Source organism: Vulpes vulpes, chromosome 7 (assembly GCF_048418805.1).
Source record: "Vulpes vulpes isolate BD-2025 chromosome 7, VulVul3, whole genome shotgun sequence".
Taxonomy (NCBI): Eukaryota; Metazoa; Chordata; class Mammalia; order Carnivora; family Canidae; genus Vulpes; species Vulpes vulpes.
The window spans coordinates 30,026,957-30,051,342 of NC_132786.1; the positions used below are offsets into that span (position 1 = coordinate 30,026,957).

Sequence of the window (24,386 nt, forward strand, 5' to 3'; positions counted from 1 at the left end):
ACTTCTTCCCACAGGACAAAAGAAACTGGGCACCATTGACTGCTCTGTTCATTAACATAGGCACAGAGACACCTGTTGAGGGCAGCTAACCTGTACACTGGCTTTTTGCTGCACTTTACCATAAACCTCAAGCCCCTACACATTCGTTTAACTGCCCATCTGGGACAAGCCAGCCACAGTATGAGAAGACCCTCTCCCATAGAGGATTGATGTGGGTCTGCACTGCATTATTTCCCTAAAATTTGAAGTTTTGAAACCCAGCCGACATGCCTGAGATAAAAGACAGGAGTGCTGTGCAACTAGGTGGGTAGATGGCTTGGACAAAGGATGAAGGGAGGGATCTGAGGGATCCCTGGGACTCATGGGGGGAGATTGTTTACTCTTCTGGGAAGGTTTCCAGAATAATGACAAGTGTAAACTCCCCTCTCTGGGGTAAGAGAGCAGGCTGATGCCATTTTTACTTCCAGCCCATCAGCACGGATGGACATGAGTGACCAGCATACTGCCCACACTACAGGCTGGAGCTGCGTACAGTAAACCCTGCCCCTCTGATCTCTGCAATGCTTTTTATAGGGGATGTGTACCTAAGAGCTGGAACAGAAGCAGGCCCCTCCCCCAGAAAACCAACATAACCTCCTCTCATGTACCTAGTCTACTGACCATAGATTGCTGCAAAACTTTAATTCTAGTGGAAATTCAATCTAGCCTCTTTTAACAAGCAGATCAAAACACGCCTAGTTAAAACTTACCACAAACTAGACAAGGTCTAAACACTCCCACTGTAGGCAACGTCAAACTCTACAGAGGATTGACTTGAGGGGAAGACCAGCCAAAACACAACAGCAGAGTGCATCAGAAACACTTCCTGAAATGCCAGGCCTTGGGCAATATATGACATTTTCTTAATATAGCCATTACTCTCAGGAGCAGGAAACATAGCAGGCTTTCCTAACACAGAGACCAAGGCAAAATGCCAAAATGGATGAATTCATCCCGAAAGAAAAAGTTATGACCAGGGATATAATTGAAACAGCTATAAGTAATATGTCTGAACTGATATTTAAAACAGCAATTATAAGGATATAAGCTGGGCTTGAGAAAATCATAGAATACAACAGAGAGTCCCTTAAAGCAGAGATAAAAGACCTAAAAACTCGTCAGACAAAAATAAAAAATGCTATAACCATGATGCAAAAATCAACGAATGTAATGACCACAAAAATGGAAAAATCAGAGAAATTAAGTGATATAGAAGATAAAATTTTGGGAAAATAATGAAGCTGAAAAGAAGAGAGAAAGAAAAATATTGGATCATAAATGTAGATTTAGGAATCTTAATGAATCCGTAAAGCATAATAACATTCATATCATAGGTGTCCTGGAAGAAGAGAGGGAAAGAGAGCAAAAGGTTTTTGGAGCAAATTCTAACTGAAAACTTATGTCATCTTGGAAGGAAACAAAAATCCAAATCTAGGATGCACAGAGAACTCCCATCAAAATCAAAATCAACAAAAGCCAGCCAACACCAAGACAAATTGTAGTAAAATTTACAAAATACAGGGTTAAAGAAAACATACTGAGAGGAGCAAAAGAAAATAATCTTTAAATTACAAGGAAAGACAAATCAGGTTAGCAGCAGATTTAATCAACAGAATCTTGGCAAGCCAGAAGAGAGTGGCATGATATATTCAATGTGATGAATGGGAAAAATATGCAGCCAGGGGTACTCTATCCAGTTAAACTTTCACTCAGAACAGAAGAAGAGATCAAGAGTTTCCCAGAGCAAGAAAAAAAGAAGTTTCCCAGACAACAAAAAATTAAAGAAGTTTGTGACCACTAAATAGGCTCTGAAAGAAATAATAAAGGAGACTTTTTGAGTGGGAAAATAAGACCAAAAGCAATAAAGACTAGAAAGGTACAGAGAAAATCTTGAGAAACAACTTAAAAGTAATAAAATGTCACTAAATTCATACATATCAATAATCACTCTGGATGTAAATGTCCAATAAAAGGACTTAAAGCATCAGAATGGACTAAAAAAATCTATTTGCTGCCTATAAGAGCCTCATTTTAAATCTAAGGACATCTACAGACTGAGAGACCTGCTAAGGGATGGAGAACCATTTATCATGCTAAAAGACATCAAAAGAAAGCCAGAGTATACATTCTTTTTTTTTAAGGTTTTATTTATTTATTCATGATATATATATATAGAGAGAGAGAGAGTCAGAGACACAGGCAGAAGGAAAAGCAGGCTCCATGCTAGGAGCCTGACGCGGGACTCGATCTGGGGACTCGGGGATCGCGCCCTGGGCCAAAGGCAGGCGCCAAACTGCTGAGCCACCCAGGGATCCCCGTATCCATTCTTTTATCACACAAAATAGATTTAAATCAAATACAGTAGCAAAAGATGGAAGATGAAGAAAGGCACTATATCATATTAAAGGGCTCTAACCAAAAAAGAACAGTTAACAACTGTAAATATTTATGCCAACTTGGGAGTACCCAAATATATAAATCAATTAGTGACAAACATAAAGAAAGTCATCGATAATACTACCATAATAGTTGGGAACTTTAACACCTTACAGACAAATCATCCAAGTAGAAAATCAACAAGAAAACAATGCTTTGAATAACACACTGAACTAGACGGATTTAACAGATATATTCAGAACATTTCATCCTAAAACACCAGAGTACACATTCTTCTCAAGGGCACGTGGAACATTCTCCAGAATAGTTCACATACTGGATCACAAATCAGGTTTCAACCAGTACAAAAAGACTGAGATCATACCATGCATATTTTCAGACCACAACGCTATGAAACTTGAAGTCAATCACAAGGAAAAAAAATGGGAAAGACCACAAATACATAGAGACTAAAGAACATCCCCCTAGAGAATGAATGGGTTAACCATGAAATTAAAGAAGAAATAAAGGAATACATGGAAGCAAATGAAAACGAAAATATGACAGTCCAAAACTTTTGGTATGCAGAAAAAACAGTAAAAAAAGGAAAGTATATAGCAATGCAGAGCTTCTACAAAAAGTAAGAACAGTCTCAAATATACAATTAATTTTACAGAGGAGCTATAAAATTTCATGCTTAGAGGAGCATGAAAAAGAAAGTCAGTAGAAAGGAAATAATAAAGATTAGGGCAGAAATCAATGATATACAAAACAAACAAAACAGATCAGTGAATCTAGGAGCTTATTCTTTGGAAGAATTAATAAAATTCATAAGCCCCTAGCCAGACTTATCAAAAAGGAAAGATAAAGGACCCAAATTAATAAAATCATGAATGAAACAGGAAAGATCATAACCAACACTGCAGAAATACAATCCTAAGAGAATATTATGAAAAAATTTGCCAACAATTTGCAAAATTGAGATGAAATAGATATATTCCTATAAATATATAAAATACCAAAGCTGAAACAGGAAGAAAGAGAAAATTTAAACAGACCTATAACCCTCAAAGAAATGAATCAGTAATAAAAAGATCTCCAAATACAAAATTCCAGGGCCATATGGTTTCCCCCCAAAATTACACCAAATATTTAAAGAAGAGTTAATATTTAATATTTTCAAACTGTTCAAAAAAAGATAGAAATGGGAGTAAAAATTTCCAAACTCATCCTACAAAGCTGCATTACTTGATTCCAAAGATCCCACTAAAAAGGAGAATTATAGGCCAATATCCGTAATGAACATGGATGCAAAAATTCTCAACAAGATATCAGCAAGTTGAGTTCAATAGTACATTAAAAGAATTATTCACCATTATCGAGTGGGATTTACTCCTCCGCTGTTCAGTATTCAATCACTTTAATGCACTACATTAATAAAATAAAGGATAAGAACCATCTGATCCTCTCACTAGATGAAGAAAAAACACATGACAGTACAGTATCCATTCTGGTAAATACCCTCAACAAAGTAGGGGTGGAGAGAATATACTTTGACATCATTAGAGCCACATGTTAAAGACTCACAGTAATATTATCCTCAATGAGGAAGGAAAAAGTGAGAGCTTTTCCTCTGTGGACAGGAACAAAAACAGAGATGTCCCCTGTCACCATTTTTTTTAACATAGTGCTGGACGTCTTTGCCTCAGCAACCAGAAAAATAAAAGGCGTCCAAATTATCAAAGAAGAAGTCAGACTTCACTATTTGCTGATGACATGATACTCTTTGTAGGAAATCTAAAAGACTCCATCAAAAAATTGCTGGAACTGATAAGAATTCGGTAAAGTCACAAGCTACAAAATTAACATACAGAAATCTGTTGCATTTCTATACACCAATGACACAGCAGAAAGAGAAATCAAGGAATTAATCCCATTTACAATTGCACCAGAGATCTTAAGATAGCTAGGAATAAATCTAACCAAAGGCGTAAAAGATCTGTACTCTGAACACTTTTGAAAGAACTTGAAGAGGACACAAAGAAATGGGAAAACATTCCATGTTCATGGATTGAAAGAACAAAGACTGTTAAAATTTCTCTACTACCCAAAGCTATCTATACATTTAATGCAATCACTATTAAAATACTACCAGCATTTTTCACAGAGTCTGATCAAACAATCCTAAAATCTGTATGGAATCACAAAAAAAAAAAAAAAAAAAAAAGCGAATAGTCAAAGCAGTCTTCAAAAAGAAAAGCAGAGCTGGAGGCATCACAATTCTAGACTTGTGAACTCTAGACTAGAATTATTTCCTACTAATTAAGCATCGTTATGTCTTCCTTATATGTTGAGAATTCTTACCTTGTGAAATAAACCTTTGGAGCTAGTGATATCTTCCAAAGTGTCATAGCATTTGGTATATGAAATTATACTTCTACTCTGATGATTTTGAGTATTCTCAGAGTGTCATAAAATTTTTTTCTATTTGTGTGTTTTACAAGAATATATTTCATATATAAACACCTGTCTAATACAGTCTTTTTCTATTATAAGGAAAATATTTTGACTAGAATATTTTTAACTTCAAATTCATCCAATGGAAATATAAAATTAATTTTCCATTACTTTTATTATCAACAATTTTAACAAGTAATCCATTTCAATAATTATCATAATTTTGAGTACAGAAGCTACACATATTTCTAAGATTTGGTAGCATTCCAATATTTCAATAGCAGAAGTATTAAGCATTTTCCAAAATATGACTCCAAAGAGCACCTGTTAATTAAGTTCCCAAATAAATAAGAATTCATGCCCTTTCAAGAATTTAGTAGTTTAAATTTTTTTTTTTTTTTTATTTATAATGGTCACACAGAGAAAGAGAGAGAGAAGGAGAGGCAGAGACATAGGCAGAGGGAGAAGCAGGCTCCATGCACCGGGAGCCTGATGTGGGATTCGATCCCAGGTCTCCAGGATCGCGCCCTGGGCCAAAGGCAGGCGCCAAATCGCTGCGCCACCCAGGGATCCCCAAGAATTTAGTAGTTTAAAGCACAACTTATTTCTTTTTTCCTTGCCTTTACATAATTTCATCTTATTCTTTATCAGCATTTTTTAATCCTTTATGCCACGTAATTTTAATTTTTTAATAATTGTTATTTCTGGTTTTTGTTCTGTAGAAATATTTGAGCATTTGATTTTTAAATATTTATTGATTAGATTTTTTTAAAAAATCAACCATGTGATAGGAGGTTTTGTGATTCTTTTGTGATGATTCCCTCTGTGTCAAGCTGAATAAATCCCATAATACTAAGGAGGAATTTGTTATTTTAGGACCTCTTGATGATTTCAATTGTTTTTGTTTGAGAGTATCTTGAGAATATTAACAATTGAGAATCTATTTTTAAAACCTATGGTTTGTTTGTTTTCTTTTATATCAGAAATGTTATCATTCTTTATGTTAGCTTATTTTGTATTGTTTGACAAATCCTATGGTTTACCTACCTGGCTTGAGCAAGATCTATTCGCTATAAAAAAATTGCTATCACTCACATTTTTAAAATAATCACTTAAAAAATTGTTTTTCAGTATGATTATATGGGATCAGAAATGATGGCTGTAACACAGAAAATTATCCAGATTATTGGCCTTGTCAACACTGTAAGTTTTAATAATTTTACATTTATAATTTTATGAAAAATCACTGAAACTGATGTCTAATCCATAATGACAAAGTAATGACTTAAAAATCTTCAATTATTAATATCCAAAATAACAAACTGAACTTACTCTTTATTTTTATGTAGTCTTGATGTAATGTTATTTGAACAAGTATGCCATAAATCTTATTTTAGATGTTTACTCAGTTCAAATTGACTGTGATGCTGTCCTCCTTGGAATTGTGGTCAGATAAAAACAAAATTTCTACCAACGGGGATGCTGATGATTTATTACAAAGATTTTTCATATGGAAACGGGACTATCTTATCCTACGGCCCCATGACATAGCATTCTTACTTATGTAAGCACAATGTTCTACATTTAAAAAGAGATATACATAAATAATTTCATTAATTTGATAACTTAATGCATTTATTTATTATATTCTTCAACTTTCTGTAGATCCCTCTGAAAACATTAAATAAACATAGTTATTGCCATGGATGCAATAGTGTAGTTGAAAATATAATAAAAATAAAAACAACATAAATAAATTATATAAAATATATTTTGGAATATAATTTATGTAAAAAGACTTGCCTTTCATAAAATTTTGTTTACTATACCACAGAATACATAGAAGCTCTAGCTTCTTAATAATGTAAAAATTGGCACTATTCATTTAATATTGCCTATAAAATGTTAATATATTTCATGTCTACTCTTTGAGTAAAAAGAATATTTTTGGTAATAACATAAAGTGCTTACATTCAGGATAAGCAAGACTTCTCACTCCACAAATTAAAAACCAAGTGGTTTTTGTTTTAAATTTTAGTAACCAAAAGAGTGCATTCAGTACAAAGGAAACTGAGGAGAATTCAAAATAGTAAAATTTTATCATTCTAGAAGTTAGATGGGAAGAGAAAATTGGATTTAAAGTGAATTGTAGGGACTCCTGGATGCCTAGTTGCTGTGCCCAACTCAGTTTCAGCTCAGGTCATGATCATAGACAGCGTTGTAAGATGGAGTACTCAGTGAGGAGTTTGCTTGAGATTCTTTTCCTTTCCCTATGCCCTTCCCTACCTTTCTCTCTCTCAAATAAATACATAAATCTTTAATTAAAAACTAAAATGAATTATAGTTTTCAATGATTTGAGCAGATATTATTACCCAGATCAGAAATTGGTTTGAAAAATCATTTTAAATTTTATGGGAGATTTAATTTAATAAATAAGCTAGTAAGTTGTTCTGAATAAGTATGGTAATAAAAAGGCTATACTATAATGATGTAGTTACAGAAAACATCCTACATATTTTGGAGCAACATTTCCTGGCACGATATGCAATAATAGCTACAAAGTGGATATTGCTATGGTATGTAATTTCTTTCTTTCTTTACTATCTTCTAAACTTTATATTGTGTTTATATTATTTTATATAGCTAAATAGTATATAATAAAAGTAGTAACTTGTCACTTTCTCTGTATGTGTATTTATTATTTTGTTGGGACAAAATTATTTTAATCTCAGAAAGTTTAATTATAAGTTATAACAAAGCAAAAATGCAATATACATTAATACACTCCTTCACCAAGTAGGCAAAATGACTACTAACATTTATATCAGATTTTCTAAGGATGTAAAACAATAAAGTTAAAGCCTCTACTTGTCTACTCTAAATTCCAGAAATAGCAAAAATCATGAATTTGTGCTTCATTTTATGTGTACTTTATTCTGTTGTTACAAATGTACATATTCATTAACTATATATCATTTTTCTGCATTGTTCTTATTTAATGCATCGTTTCAGAACTATTTTGAACAATTTTTTAAAATGTATACATGTTGAATGTATCTCCATTTTTTCTTTTAAGGTTTTTATGTTATCAAGTAATACACATTAACTTATAAACACAAATGGTTTCATAGGACTAACACTGAAAAACTAAATCAGGCCCTTGCATAAACTACACCCCCTAAATTATTTTTCTCCATTTCTAAAACCTTCCCCCCCTGGCTTACACTTTCATTTTCATTTCCTTGTAGAGAAAAGTTTTATTGGAGCACATCATATATAGAGAACACTGCAAAAATCATAAATATATAGAATTAATTTTTACTGTCAATGCATAGACATGAATACCACAGAGATAAAAAAAATAGGATATTTCAACACTTCAGAAGACCTCTCCTTCCACTTACTGCTCATACCAAAGAAAACCAATTTCCTGACACTTATCATCATTAGTTAGTTTGGCCTCTTTTTGATCTTAATGTAAATGAAATAATATAATGTGTATTCTTGTATCTGCCATGTATTTGCTCAAAATTATGTCTGTGAAAATTATGCATGTTTATATGTGTAGGAATAGTTTAATCATTTCTTACTCTATATTTCCAAATAATATTCCCATAAAATTTCTTGAGTCAGACTTCAGAGAGAAACACAACACCTTCAGTGAAGACTGGACTCCCAGTTGAGATCCAAAACTCCAAGTTTTAAAGCGCCATAGTGATTTGAAGGGCCCATGCCCCACCCCCTACTGTTTATAGCAGCAATAGCCACAATTGCCAAAATATAGAAAGAGCTCAGATTTCATCTCAGATGAATGGATAAAGAGGTAATATACATATATTACTTAGCCATCAAAATAATGAAATCTTGCCATTTGCAATGACATGGATGTAACAAGAAGATATAATGCTAAGTGAAATATGTCAGAGAAAGACAAATATCATATGATTTCACTCATGTGTGGAATTTAAGAAATAAAACTTAAACATGGGGAAAGTAAGGAAAAATAAGTATCATATGATTTCACTCATATGTGAATTTAAGAAATAAAACTTAAACATGGAGGAAAGTAAGGAAAAATAAAGTAAGATAAAAACAGAGAGGGAGGCAAACCATAAGAGACTCTTAAATATAGGAAACAAACTGAGGGTTGCTGGAGGGGAGGTGTGTTAGGGGTTGGGGTAACTAGGTGATGGGCATTAGGAGAGCACTTGATGTAATGAGCACTGAATGCTATATGCAACTGATGAATCACTAAATTATAGCCTCAAAACTAATAATACAGTATATGTTAACTAAATTAAATTTATTTTTTAAATTTTTTTTCAAGGGAAGTTATCTTTAATTTTTTATAATAAATTTATTTTTTATTGGTGTTCAATTTACCAACATACAGAATAACACCCAGTGCCATCCCGTCAAGTGCCCCCTCAGTGCCCGTCACCCATTCACCCCCACCCCCCTCCCTCCTCCCATCCACCACCCCTAGTTCGTTTCCCAGAGTTAGGAGTCTTTATGTTTTGTCTCTCTTTCTGATATTTTCCACACATTTCTTCTCCCTTCCCTTATATTTCCTTTCACTATTATTTATATTCCCCAAATGAATGAGAACATACAATGTTTGTCCTTGGATTGACTTACTTCACTCAGCATAATACCCTCCAGTTCCATCCACGTTGAAGCAAATGGTGGGTATTTGTCGTTTCTAATGGCTGAGTAATATTCCATTGTATACATAAACCACATCTTCTTTATCCATTCATCTTTCGATGGCCACCGAGGCTCCTTCCACAGTTTGGCTATTGTGGACATTGCTGCTAAAAACATTGGGGTGCAGGTGTCCTGGCATTTCATTGCATCTGAATCTTTGGGGTAAATCCCCAACAGTGCAATTGCTGGGTCGTAGGGCAGGTCTATTTTTAACTCTTTGAGGAACCTCCACACAGTTTTCCAGAGTGGCTGCACCATTTCACATTCCCACCAACAGTGTAAGAGGGTTCCCTTTTCTCCACATCCTCTCCAACATTTGTGGTTTCCTGCCTAACTAAATTAAATTTAAATAAAAATGTTAAAAAGAATTATGTATACATGGAACATTCTCTTGTGTCTTCTGAAAAGTACACTCAGGTCTCTTTTTCTTTTTGTGTAGAGTTAACAATACTGTATCACATACTTAAAAATTTGCTATTGGGTTGTATTCTTGTCTCAATTTTTTTTTTTAATAGAGGACAGGGGATCCCTGGGTGGCGCAGCGGTTTGGCGCCTGCCTTTGGCCCCGGGCGTGATCCTGGAGACCCGGGATCGAATCCCACATCGGGTTCCCGGTGCATGGAGCCTGCTTCTCCCTCTGCCTCTGTCTCTGCCTCTCTTTCTCTCTCTCTCTGTGTGACTATCATAAATAAATAAAAATTGAAAAAAAATTTAAAAAAAAAGAATAGTCCCATTTAAAATAGAGGACAGAAGGAAATTTTTGAAGGATATGCATATGTTCATGGCATTGAGTGTGGTGACGGTGTCATGGGTGTATACTTATCTACAAGCTCGCCAAGTATATGCATTAAATATAGCATTTTGTATGTCAATTATACTTCAATAATTTTTCTTTTAAATGTAAAACAAACAAAAATATAGATGAAATCTTCAACAAAATAGTAGCAAACAAAATTCAACATAGTTTATCACATTAAAAAGATATATTATGACCAAGTGAAATTTATCCCCTGGATACAACATATGTTGGATATGGAAAGCAATCAATATGATACAACACATAAACAAAATGAAAGAGGAAAAAACACACAATCATTTTAATAGAAGTAGAAAAAGCATTTGACTAAGTTCAACATCCATTCATGATAAAAACTCTCAACAAATTTGATGTAAAAGGAAATTGCCTCAACAGAATGACAGTCAGATGTGAAGAACCTGGAACTCATCATAAATAATGAGGGAAAGCTTTCCATCTCGGATCTGGCACAAGGCAAGGATACCCATTCTCACCACTTCTATTTAATATATTACTGGAAGTTCTAGCCTGAGCAATTAGACAAGAAGTAGGATGGGTGATAGGGATGGGAGGAGACAGAAGAAGAAGAAAAGAAAAGAGGGAGAAAAGAGGGAGAAAGCAAAAATGAAAGAAGAAAGAAAGAAAGAAGAAAGAGAAAGAAAGAAAGAAAGAAAGAAAGAAAGAAAGAAAGAAAGAAAGAAAGAGAAAGAAAGAAAGAAAGAAAGAAAGAAAAAGAAAGAAAGAAAGAAAAAGGAAGGAAGGAAGGAAGGAGAAAGAAAGAAGAAAGAAAGAAAGAAAGAAAGGAAAGAAGAAAGAAAGAAAGAAAGAAAGAAGAAAAAGAAAGAAAGAAGAAAGAAAGAAAAAGAAAGAAAAAGAAAGAAAGAAAGAAAGAAGAAAGAATAAACATCAAAATTGGAAAAGAAAATGTAAAATTATCTCTGTTTGGAGATGACATGATCATATATGTAGAAAACCCTATACATCCAACAACAAAAGAACACTTAGAAATAATAAATTTAGTAAAGTTGCAGAAATAAAATCAACTTCCAAAACTTATTTGTTTTATAACATAAACTGTCTGAAAAAAGGGGATTAGTAAAACAATCCAATTCACAATAGCATCAAAAAGATGAAATATTTAGGAATATACTTAATCAAAGAGGTGAAAGATTTGCATAATGAAAATTATAAAACATTGATGAGAGGAATGAAAGAAGATACAGCTAAATGGAAAGACATCCCATTTTCATTAATTGAAAGAATTAATATCGCTAAATGTCTATATTATCCCCAAGTAATCTACAGATTCAGGGCAATCTCTATCAAAACTCAGTATCGTTACTTATTTGATTAATTTATATATACCCTTATAGGCTGAATTGTATCTTCCCCAAATTAACATGTTGAAATACCACCCCAGTACCTCAGAATGTGACTATATTTGGAGAGAAGGCCTTTTTTTTTTTTTTTTTTAAGATTTTATTTATTTATTCATGAGAGACAGAGAAAGAGAGAGAGAGACTGGCAGAGACACAGGCAGAGGGAGAAGCAGGCTCCATGCAGGGAGCCCGATGTGGGACTTGATCCCAGGACTCCAGGATCACACCCTGGACCGAAGGCAGGTGCTAAACCGCTGAGCCACCCAGGAATTCCCGAGAAGGCCTTTAAAGACATAAGTAATGTAAAATTAGGTCATTTAGAGGACCCTAATCCAATATGACTCGTGTTCTTATGAAAAGAGATTGGGGCATAGATACACATTGAGAACAGACTGTATGAAAACATGAGAAGATGGCCATCTACAAGCCAAGGAGAAAGGCCTTAGGAAAAAAAAATGAAAACTTTCCTAACATCTTGATCTTGAATTTTTACCCTCCAAAATTATGAGAAAAAATTTACTGATGTTTAAACCATGTGTACTTTGTTATGGAATACCCAGCACACTGATACATATACCTAAATATTTAACTTAGAAAAAATTGTAAATGGAATTGTGTTTTCAATATCCTGCCTCCTTTCTACTTACATTTTAGTGGTATGGGTTTTTATTTATAATGTCACTTGAATTTTCTACAAAGATAATCATGTCTTCTGCAAATAGGGACAGTTTTTCTTTTCTAATATGTGTGTCTTTTATTTCTTTTTATCATCTTACTGCATTGGCTAGTCCTTCCAACATTATGTTGAATAGACATGGAAAGAGCAGACATATTTATGGGTGATGATACCTAGATAAATTACAGTATAGAGAGAATAGATAAATATATAATATACATATATATGTGTGTATGTATATATATATTTATATAAACATATATAGGCACTTTATCTTTACCAGAAATTGTTTAAAATGTGTTATTTCATATTTATGTGCCATGTATTAGAAAGTTTACTTGTCAAACTATATTTTATTTATTTATTTATTTATTTATTTATTTATTTATTCTGCCTTGATTCTTCTCTTATTTGTTTATTTCAAGTTTTTTACTTAAATTCTAGTTAGTTAACATATAGTGTTGTATTAGTTTCAGGAGGGGGCGCCTGAGTGGTGCACTTGATTAAGCATCTGACTTCTGGTTTCAGCTCAGATAATCATCTCAGCCCCACATTGAGCTCCATGCTCCTAGCCTGCTTGACATTTTGTCCCTCCTCCTCTGTCATCAACCCTCATTTTGTTCTCTGAGATTAAGAGTCTGTTTTATGGCTTTCCTCTCTCCAACCCTCCTGGTATGTTCATCTATTTTGTTTCTTAAATTCCATATATTAGTGAAACCATATTGTTTCTCTTATGATCTTATGATCAGAGAATGCATATTGTATGATTCTGATTCTTTATATTGTTTTGGCTTTCTTTCTTTCTTTTTTTTTTCTTTCCTTCTTTATTTTTTTTTTTTTTTTGTTTTTCTTTATTAATTGAGATATGGCCTCTCTTGGTGAATACTCAATGTGCACATAAAAAAAAATGGGTGCCACGCTGTAGCTAAGTGTTCCATAAATGTCAGTTTATAGAAATTGATGATGTTAATGTCTTCTAAATGATTTCTGATTTCTTGTCTAGTACTTCTGCCAATTACTGTGACAGTGATATTAAAGTCTCCAACTAAATTATGTATTTGTGTATCTATTTTTTTCAGTGGTATCAGTTTTTGCCTTATGTGTTTCACAGTTTTGTTGCTTGGTGCCTAAATATTTAAGTTTATTATGTTTAATTGGTGAATTGAACATTTTTATTACTGTACAATGTCCTTTGCCCATGATCAGTTTTGCTCTGACATTAACTTCGTCTACTATTAATAAACCTTTCTACTTTTCATCTAATAAATGTTTACATGTTATATTTTTTCTTCACTTACTTTTTATCTTTATATTTCATGTAAATTAATCTGCAAACAGCATATAATTGGTTCATGTTTTTATTTTTCTTTCATGTCTTGCCAATCTGTGGCTTTTAATTCATATGTTTAGGCAATTTACGTTAAATCTAATTGTGTTGATATGTTCACATTTCAGTCAGTAATTTTAGTATTTGTTTTCCACTTTATACCTCTGGTGGTGGGAATAGTGGAAAACTTTTCTTTTGTTTTATTTTGTTTGGACTTCTCTTGCCATTTCCAGCCTTCTGATGGATTATTATAATAATTATTAGTATTCCAATTTAATTTTTCCATAGCAGACATTAGCCAACATGACTTGTAGGCTAAATTTAGCCCACCATTTATTGTAAATAAAGTTCAATAGGAATGCAGCTTCATCCATTTATTTACCTATTGTTTATGACTACTTTCCTGTTATATCAGGATTTACAGTTGTCATAGAGACTACATGGTAAATCAAACCTAAAAGATTTCTTTTCTATCCCTTTACATATAACTGTTAATGACTGATCTTTAGATCTTTAGTGTTTTGCAATATTTTTCTTTGGAAGAGCTTTTTACTGTTTTCTGTAGTGGGACTTAAATATGCATGCACCCATGAGCACACATGCACACAAGCATGAGTATACACATTTTACAACTTCATATAGAATGTGGAAATGTTAATACCACCTTTTAGGTCTCAAATCATATCATAAACATTAAATAAGTAATTATATAGTTTACTTAAATATTACCTTAAATACATTTAGTTACAGTCTTTCCTTTATTATCATTTTCTTTTTATTCCCAAAAATTTGTTTTGTCATTTTTTTAAAACAAGGCTACTAGCAACATACTATCTTAATTTTCCTTCATTTCAGAATGTCTTTATTTCATATTCATACTTGAGGGATATTTTTGCTGGATTAAAGTTGTGTGTTGACATTTTTTTCTTTCAGTACTTGAAAAATATTGTGCTGTAATCTCTGTGCATCATTATTTTTTATGAGAAATTCTCTGCTGTATGAGTTGCTGCTTCTCTTTAAGCAATGTGTTGGTTTTCTTTTGCTGAGTTCAAGTCACTTAAATATTTTCTCCAACTATTTAATCATGATGGTCTGCCATGATTACTTTAAGTTTATCTTGTTAGAAATTGAGGACAAATTTTGAGGACAAAAATTTATTTTTTATTATTTTTTTAAAAACATGTTATTTATTTACTTATGAGACACACACACACACACACACACACACACACACAGAGAGAGAGAGAGAGAGAGAGAAGCAGAGACACAGGCAGAGGGAGAAGCAGGCTCCATGTGGGGAGCCCGATGTAGGACTCCATCCCGCAACTCCAGGATCATGCCCTGGGCCGAAGGCAGGGGCTAAACCACTGAGCCACCCCAAGATCCCCAAATGAGGACATTTTAGCCATTTTTCCTTCAAATATTTTTCAGCTCTGTCCCCTTTCTCCTTCTGAGACGTTAATGGAATTGATGTTAGATCTTTTGCCACTGTTCCACTGCTCCTTGTATCTCTGTTGATGTTTTTTTTAAAAAAAACTATTTTCTCTTTGTTGTTCAGATTAGGTAACATATTAATTAGTCCTTAAGTCCATCCTTCTCTGACATCTCAATTTTGCTACATCCACCTACTCAGGTTTTGTTTGTTTATTATTTATTTAGGATTTCTGTTATTTTTTTTAAAGATTTTATTTATTTATTCATGAGAGACACACAGAGAGAGAGAGAGAGGCAGAGATATAGGCAGAGGGAGAAACAGGCTCCTTGCAGGGAGCCCAATGTGGGACCTGATCCTGGGACTCTAGGATCATGCCCTGGGCCGAAGGCAGGTGCTCAACCGCTGAGCCACACAGGCATCCCATTTTCTGTTTTATAATGTCATTTGGTGTTTCTATATATTATATATTTCCTTGCTGAGACTTTAAGTTTTTATTTGTTTTAGAGATTTTGCAAATACTTGTTGAAGTATTTTTAAGATAATTGCTTTAAAATCCTTCTAAGAGAATATAATATATGGGCTATCTTGGTTTTGCTCTCTATTGATTATGTTTTCTCATTTCAGTTGAGATATGATATGGTTCTTGATATGATAAGTATTTTGGACTGTATACATCCAGGATATTTCTGAGAAATATGTTATAAGACACTAGTTCCTATTTAAATCCTCCATTTAAGAAGACAGTTTCTCTTTCTTTTTTTTTCTTTCTTTCTTTCTTTCTTTCTTTCTTTCTTTCTTTCTTTCTTCTTTCTTTCTTCTTTCTTTCTTCCTTTTTCTTTCTTCCTTTTTCTCTCTTCTTTCTTTCTTTCTTTCTTTCAGATTTTTTTTATTTATTCATGTAAGACACAAACACACAGAGAGACACAGACATAGGCAGAGGGAGAAGTAGGCTCCCTACAGGGAGCCCAAAGTGGGACTTGATCCAAGACCCTGGGATCATGACCGGAACCAAAGGCAGATGCCCAACCACTGAGCCATCCAGGCATCCTGACAATTTTATTTCTAAAACACATTCTAGATCAGTTCTATGGTCCATTGTTTATATCTCAATTTAGTTTTCATGGCCTTGAGAGATATTCTTTGACCTTTTGGACCTTATAAATGCTATTAGGGAGTCTGGATTCTATTTTTCTCTGAAGAGTATTGATTTTGTTGTTGTTGTCTGTTTTTTATAACACAATGTTCTTGGTTAAAAAAAACTCTAGATGATGAACAGCAGGTCTAGACTCAGTTGAGATCTTTAGCCTTCAGCTAAGTTTAGCGTTGAGGCTGCCAGATGAATGAATGTTTCAGGGAGTCAGCCAGAAATGTTGGAGACAGAATTTGGAGAATTATTTTTCTAAAGTCTTCCTTTTTGTTTATCTATACAGGAGCCACAATTTCTTCATATCAGATGTTTAATTTTCCAGGTCATCAATATCAATTTTTTTTTCATGAATGCCCTGTGAACCCATATGCCATGTCTCTTAATCCTTAATCCTAGCCTTAGACTGAAAGTCACAAAGACTGTAACTGTTTATAGGTATTTTCCTTTGAGAATGAATTCCTAAACAGTGCTGCTAGCTCCTGGTGTTTTTTTTAAGCTTTTATTTAAATTCCAATTAGCTAATATACCGTGTAATACTAGTTTCAGGTCTATAATATAGTGATTCAACACTTCCATACAACACCCTGTGCTCATCAAAAGTGCACTCCTTAATCTCTATTATGTATTTAACCTACACTCCCACTTATCTCCCCTTACAATCATCAGTTTGTTCTTTAGAATTAAAAGTCTGTTTTTCAGTTTGCCTCTCTCTCTCTTCCACCCCCTTTTTTGGTTTGTTTTATTCTTAAATTCCATATATGAGTGAAATCATGTGGAAGTGAAATCATTTTGTCTTTCTCTAACTTATTTTGCTTAGCATAATATTCTCTAGCTCTATCAAGTCTTTGCCAATGGCAAGATTTCATTCTTTTTTATGGCTGAGCAATATTCCAGTAGATAGTACTGCTTTAAATATAGGGGTACATGTATCCCTTTGAATTAGTGTCTTTGTATTTTTTGGGGGGAAATACCTAATAGTACAAATGCTTAATCATAGGGTAGTTATATTTTTAACTTTTTGAGAAAACTCCACACTGTTTTCCAAGGTGGCTGCACCAGTTTCATTCCCACCAGCAGTGCAAGAGCGTTCCTTTTATTCACATCCTTGCCAATACCTGTTGTTTCTTGTGTTGATGGTTTTAGCCATCTGACAGGTCTGAAGTGATACCTCATTGTAGTTTTGATTTCTGTTTCCCTGATGATTAGTAATGATAAGCATCTTTTTATGTGTCTGTTTCCATCTCTATGTTTTCTTTGCAGAAATGTTTATTCATATCTTCTGTTAATTCTTTAGTACTTTTGGGTATTATGTAGAGGAAAATAAGTATAATAGGACCCAACTCCTTCCTAACTTGAGACACCTATTAGATTCTATATTATAGATTTCAATTTTTTGCTGAAACTAATAATCATTTATTTTATCCATTTTTTTCCTCTATTTACATACACAAACACATGCCATAGCTTTTTTGCCAGTATTATTTAGGTATAGTTGGCAAATAAAATATTAATATATTTAAATTGTACAATGACAATTGGATATATTTAAATTATGAAATAATTCCCATAATAAAATTAATATATTCAGCAATTCACAGAGGTATCTGTTTTATGAGAATGCTTAAGATGTACATTCTTAACAAATTTCAAGTATATAATATATAATTATGAATTATAGCTCCCATAGTTATATTAGATCCTCAGAATTTATTCATCTTATAACTGGAAGTTTGTACCCTTTGGCCAATGTCTCTCCATTTCCCATTTTTCCCTTCTTCTAGCTCCTAGCCACTATAGTTCTACTCTCTGTTTCTGTAAGTTTGACTTTTTTTTAAGTTACCATATATAAGTGATATCATACATATTTGTCTTTCTCATTTTACTTAGCATAATGCACTCTTGGTCATCTACGTTGTTGCAAATGAATTTTCTTCTTTTTTAATAATTAAAAAATATTCCATTGTACAGATACACTGCATTTTCTTTATCCATTCATTTATTGATAGACATGCATGTTGCTTCTATAACTTGACTATTGCGACTAATGCTGTTATTAACATAAGGGTGCAGATAGTGATTTCATTTATTTTGGCTATATAACCAGAAGTGGGTCTGTTGGGTCATATTTTAATTCTATTTTTAATTTTTTGAGGAACCTCCACACTAATTTTCATAATGGCCATACCAATTTACATGCCCACCAATAGTGTACCAGGATTCCCTTTTCTCCACATCCTCACCAACATTTATTATCTCTTGTCTCTGGGATAATAACCATCTCACCTGGTGTGAGGTGATATCTTATGGCGCATTTGATTTGCATTCCCTCGATGGTTAGTTATGTTTAGCATCTTTTCATATGTCTGTTGGCCATTTGTAATTATGCTTTGGAGAAAAAACATATCTATTCAAGTCCTCTGCCTATTTTTTTAGTTGAGTTATTTGGTATTTTGCTGTTGAGTTCTGAGTTCCTTATATATTTTTTATATAATTCCTTATTGAATATATGGTTTGCAAATATTTTCTTTCATTCTATAGGTTGCCTTTTCATTTTGTTGATTTTTTTCCTTTGTTATGGAGAAACATTCTAGTTTGATGTCCCAATTTATTTATTTTTGGGCTTTGTTTGTGTTTACTCAGGTATAATTAATGTATAGTGATATGTTAGTTTCAGTTGTGCACTATAATGATTCAACAATTCGATACATTTCTGTTGCGCACTCTGTGGCAACAGGATCAGGGTCCCAAGGGTAAGGGGATGAGGAAAATAAAAGTAAAGAGATGGGGACAGGAGGGACACAGTGGATGATGTCCAAACAGTGCCAGCTTTATTCAAGGTTCTACAACATTTTATAGCATGAGCAAAACAAAGCTAAGAAGGTATCTATTTTTAGCATGTTTGTGAAACCCTCCAAAGTTCCCCTTTCTCAGCATGTAGGACAGACCCCTGGTGCCAGAAGACCTTGGTAAATAGATAAGCTTGTTGCTCCAGGTGTGCATACTTCAAAGGAATATTAGATATGGTAAACAGACCAGCAAGGACAGCACAGACCCTTATTTACATTTATGACCAGGCCAGAATAAGTTGTATCTATTGTGTTATGTGGGCGATCACGTACAAGCGAGCCCTGAGAACCATTGCTCAAGCCCTTTCTCAAGCGTCAACCAACTATTCACCCCTTAGGCTCCCGAGCCTTTTGAGTGAATGAGGGACACAAGTCCGGGCCTGGTTTGGTTCAGTTACTCCAGCTAGTCCATGGTCGCCCACAATTTCTCAGTGCACTAGATAAACATAGTATTTTAATCTATTTTGCTCATCCCCCCCAACAATCTTCCCTATAGCAATGACCAGTTTGTTCTTTGTATTTAAGATTCTGGTTTTCTTTCTTTCTTTTTTTTTTTCTGTGTTTCTTCATTTGTTTTGTTTTTTAAATTCCATGTATGAGTGAAATCCCATGGTATTTATCTTTCTCTGACTGCCTTATTTCGTATAGCATTATACCCCTTAGGTCCACCACATTGTTGCAAATGGCAAAATTTCATTCTTTTATATGCTAATAACATTCCATTTTACATATATATATATATATTATATATATGTTATATATATATACCACATTTTCTTTATCTATGCCTCTATCAGTGAACACTTGGGCTGCTCCAGTAATTCCACCGTTTGTTAATTTTTGCTTTTGTTGCCTGTGCTTTTGGTGTGAAATCCAAAATATCATTACCAAGACCAATGTCAATATTTTTGCTTATGTTTTCTCCTGAAAATTTTTATGAGTATTTAATCCATGTCACATTAATTTTTGTAGGTGGTGTAAGATAGGAGTACAATTTAATTGTTTTGCACATCATAGCTCTTTATAATCTGTAGGATCTGCTGTGATGTCCTCTTTTTTATTCCTGTTATGATTTTTTTGGTGTGTGATCTGTTTTCCTTTCCTGTACAGTATAGTCCCTAGGTTATTTTATTTTGTTGCATGACTTATACAGGAGATTTATTTTCAACTGTGTAATTATGAAAGTACAAGACCATATCTTCTTTTAATGAGCTGGCATCAAAAGGCCATCTTATGGTTGTTACAACTTGCCTTAAAATCTTATGATCAGCCAAATTTCATCTTTCATGTTCTGGTGTGACTTTTTCTTTTAAATTCTGTTTTTGGGATTTTTCCTTTCTTTCATGCTTAAGGAAACATAGTAAAAGGGAGCCTTTTACTATTATCTATTAACTAATTTTCCTATGTTTTCATTCACAGACTTGCACACACATAGGCACAATCTTTTTTTCCCTCTTTTAGGTAGGGATTACTTAAATTTTATCATAAATTTCAATTGATATAGGAAAAATCAGAGAAACTAAGTATTTTACTTGTGATAATCAAAGGGGTGAGAAAAGTTTCACTATTTATCAAAGTTAGATAATATGAAATATGAGTGCACTGCCAGCAACTTTTTAAAAATAACTTTTCATTCCAAATGTCTTTACCATGGCTTTGCCTATACCTCTAATTTCTGTTTTGTTTTTATTTGTTTGTTTACTTCATTCATTATACTACAACCTTTTATGAACTCCCATACAATCACCTTACTCGTATTTGCATTGCTGGGTCATATCCCAAATGTTACACCTCAGCCTAAATATTAATTCACAAATATCGAGTATCCTGAGAATCCTCAGGATTCTCCACTGGAGTGCTTCATTTTTTTTCTTTTTTTCTGTTTTTTTTTTAAGATTTTATTTATTTATTCATGAACAGAGAGAGAGGCAGAGACATAGGCAGAGGGAGAAGCAGGCTCCATGCAGGGAGCTCGATGTGGGACTCGATCCTGCGACCCCAGGATCACGCCCTGAACTGAAGGCAGATGCTCAACTGCTGAGCCACCCAGGCATCTCATTTCATTTTCTTTAGAACACTTTTCATGATCTCTTTGTATTTGGGAAGTCTCTTATTTTTTTTTCCCTCTGTAATGGAAACTCCTGATGTGAACAAAGACCGTTTGTTTCATGCATGCCACTACATTTTCATCTTTTACATTTTCATCTTCTGTTAATGTATTTGACACGTGTAAACGGAATTAATATTTGTTAACTGGATGAACTGATTTAATGAAGAAGTTAAATAAATGTATTTTATGTTGATTGCATCAGAAATATTAAGTGTGCTCGGGTATAGAATTTGTACATGTCAAATATTAAACCAGAGAATATTTGTAGTTTGATCATTCTTTACGCTTTTGCATGGTTATTAATCAATTAATCAGTATGGATAGACTTATCAATGAAATATCAGAATAACATGTTGTAAAATATGCTTAACATAAAAAGTATTAAAATGTAAAATCTTATAAGAGCAAAATGTTTTGATTTATTACATGCTTTTGTTAACTTCTTATATAATGGGTTTCCTTTTAATCTTCTTTATTTTAGTATTCAGATGCAATTACTTTGGAGGGATTTTCAGTTATTATAGCTCAACTACTTGGCCTTAAAATGGGATTAACATATGATGATATTAATACATGTTCTTGTCCAAGAGCTACATGCATAATGGATCATAAAGCAGTGTAAGACTTTTTTCTTCTTAATTTCACATATATATTTGTGAAGTTTTATTTTACTAGATCTGATGAATTTTTTATTTTTTATCTTCCTTTCTATGTCAAATATTGGGAAGGTATGTTGTGCACAAAGAGAAATCACACTAACAAATTTGTCTAAGAGATATGACTCCAGAAAGGTGATAAATACCATGATTGAGAAATGCTCACTTGAGAAATATTAGAGGAAAATTTTAAAGATTTATGAAGACTATGAAATATTATATAAACATGATACTACGGTTGTTTTGGTTGTTGTAATATTTCACATTCAAAGCAAACATAACTAAAATTACTCTCAGTGATATAACATAGTACTGGCAGCTTTAGCTAGAATTTTAAGAGAAAGCAAAAAGAGAAAGATTTGAAGAGAAAAAAAAATTCTCCTAATTTATAGATATGATTGACTACCTACATAAATTACCAGAATCAGTATACAATTAGAACAACATTAAAAATTTATTAGAATGGGAGAAACTACATATTATCTATACACTGAAAGAAATAAAGAGAGAGAAAATATGATGATGTTGGTTATAATGAAGACCTAAGAACAAAATCATCGAGTAAATTAGGATAGAATTTAATGCATAACTAGAGAGGCTTGCTTTAATTGGAGCTAAATACATTCAATTATTGTAATGAGGTGCTAAATACATTCAATTATTGTAATGAGGTGTTAGTAGAGTAAATAGATAAAGATGTAGGTAGTTTGGTTAATGGAGGTGTAAAGATGATGACAATTTTTTCTGATAGGAAGCTCAGAGTAAGAAGTATAAGAGCTTGGATAAAAGATGTGAAACACTTGTCTTGGAACCTAGAAATTTAAATGAGTTAAGAATGTGATAGGATTGTTGGACCTTTTGAAGATGTATTTAATATTAGTAATTACAAATGTAATATGAATTCAAAGAGCATGTTCGCTTATCTTGGTCCATATAATTTCAGCTACCAAAGTACATATGTAAAGAAAGTAAATAGCTGAGGCTTTCCCAAATTAATATCCATGGTATTCAAAAAGAGATAGGGTTTCAGGAAAAACTGTCTTCCCTAAAATCATTATTTCAATTTTTTCTAGCCCATACTTGGAGTTTGGGATAAGAAATTAAAATACTTTGAAACAGCTTCCTTAGCTCAACTTATTTTATAGTTGTCTTTAGACATGGATGATAATCTTCCCCACAAAAAAGTAAATCAATTAATATTTACTTTAAAATGTCTTTAAAAAAAAAAGAAATGTCTTGGTCTATTAAAATTCTATATACTTAGGCTGACACATTCATTTATTACTTTTTATGGCCATCTTTTAAGCAGAGATTTAAAAAAAATAAATTGCTTGGTACACACTTTAAACAAAAGTTTCAAGTTGTAATTAATATTTTAAATTTTTACTCAAAAAGCATGTGATCCAAGTAGAAAATAACCTGTTTCTATTTTTTTCTTTTTAAATTTTTATTTAAATTCTAGTTAGTTAACATACAGTGCAATGTTGCTTTCAGGATTAGAATTTAGTGATTCATCTAAGTCTCTATTTTTAAACTAATTTTGTGTGAAAAATATCAGTGCTCAAAATTTGCAGCTTTTTGCCTAAAAATAGCCTGCAAAAGTGGAGCAGCACTGAAATCCATTGAAACAAAGTAGTTAAATGTAATAGGAAATTGCTTAAATAATTTTATTCCTTGTGATATGCTTCTCCTATTTATTCCGTTACAAATTGCTATGTCAGTGAACACCAAAGCATTCCTTTTTCTCCTCACTCTCCCAACTCCAAAACCTTAGCAGCTATATATTTATTTCTTTGGACCCTTAGATATGTCTGTTTAGGAGTTATTGTTTAAGACTGGCACTGTGAAATAGAAATAAAATGTGAACTATATATGTAATTTTAAATTTTCTAGTAGCTGTATTAAAATTTTTTAATCAGATAAAGTTACTTGCAGTGATGTATTTTAATAATATATTTTAACTCAATATATCAAAAATATCATTCCAACATGCAATCAACATAAAAATTGTTAACTGCATATATTACATTCATGTATGTGCATGTGTATTGTTAGATGTGTATGAGTCCAGGATTACACCAATATTATCAGCCTGAGAAACCAGAAGAATAGAGTTGCCTAGAACTGAGACTAGAGGATGGCACAGGCTTGCCTGAGAAGATCAGCAGTCAATATTGTACATAGTATATTCAAAATGTCTATTGGAGATCCATTAGACATATCTTTTAGATGTCCTACTAGAAATATAGCTGTGAACATGAAAATAAAGACCTTCACAGAACTTATATTTTAATGCAAAATATAAGTCCTATACAAATAGATTTAAAAAATGCAAACGAGTTTATATTTATATGATGCAATAGTACCATGTAGAATAATAAATATGACAATGAAGGGAGGTGACACAATTTATCTAATGTCAATCAGGACCTTT

At 32.9% G+C, this 24,386-nt stretch overlaps 1 protein-coding gene across 1 annotated transcript in view; it reads left to right on the forward strand.

Moving 5' to 3' along the window:
• ADAM18 (ADAM metallopeptidase domain 18) overlaps window positions 1-24,386 on the forward strand; it is a 142,205-nt gene that overhangs the window by 43,892 nt on the left and 73,927 nt on the right. The window contains exons 8-11 of the mRNA XM_072762689.1: window positions 6,004-6,075; window positions 6,270-6,436; window positions 7,368-7,449; window positions 21,778-21,914. Of these exons, the coding sequence (XP_072618790.1) occupies window positions 6,004-6,075; window positions 6,270-6,436; window positions 7,368-7,449; window positions 21,778-21,914 (458 nt within the window). The remainder of the gene's footprint in view (window positions 1-6,003; window positions 6,076-6,269; window positions 6,437-7,367; window positions 7,450-21,777; window positions 21,915-24,386) is intronic.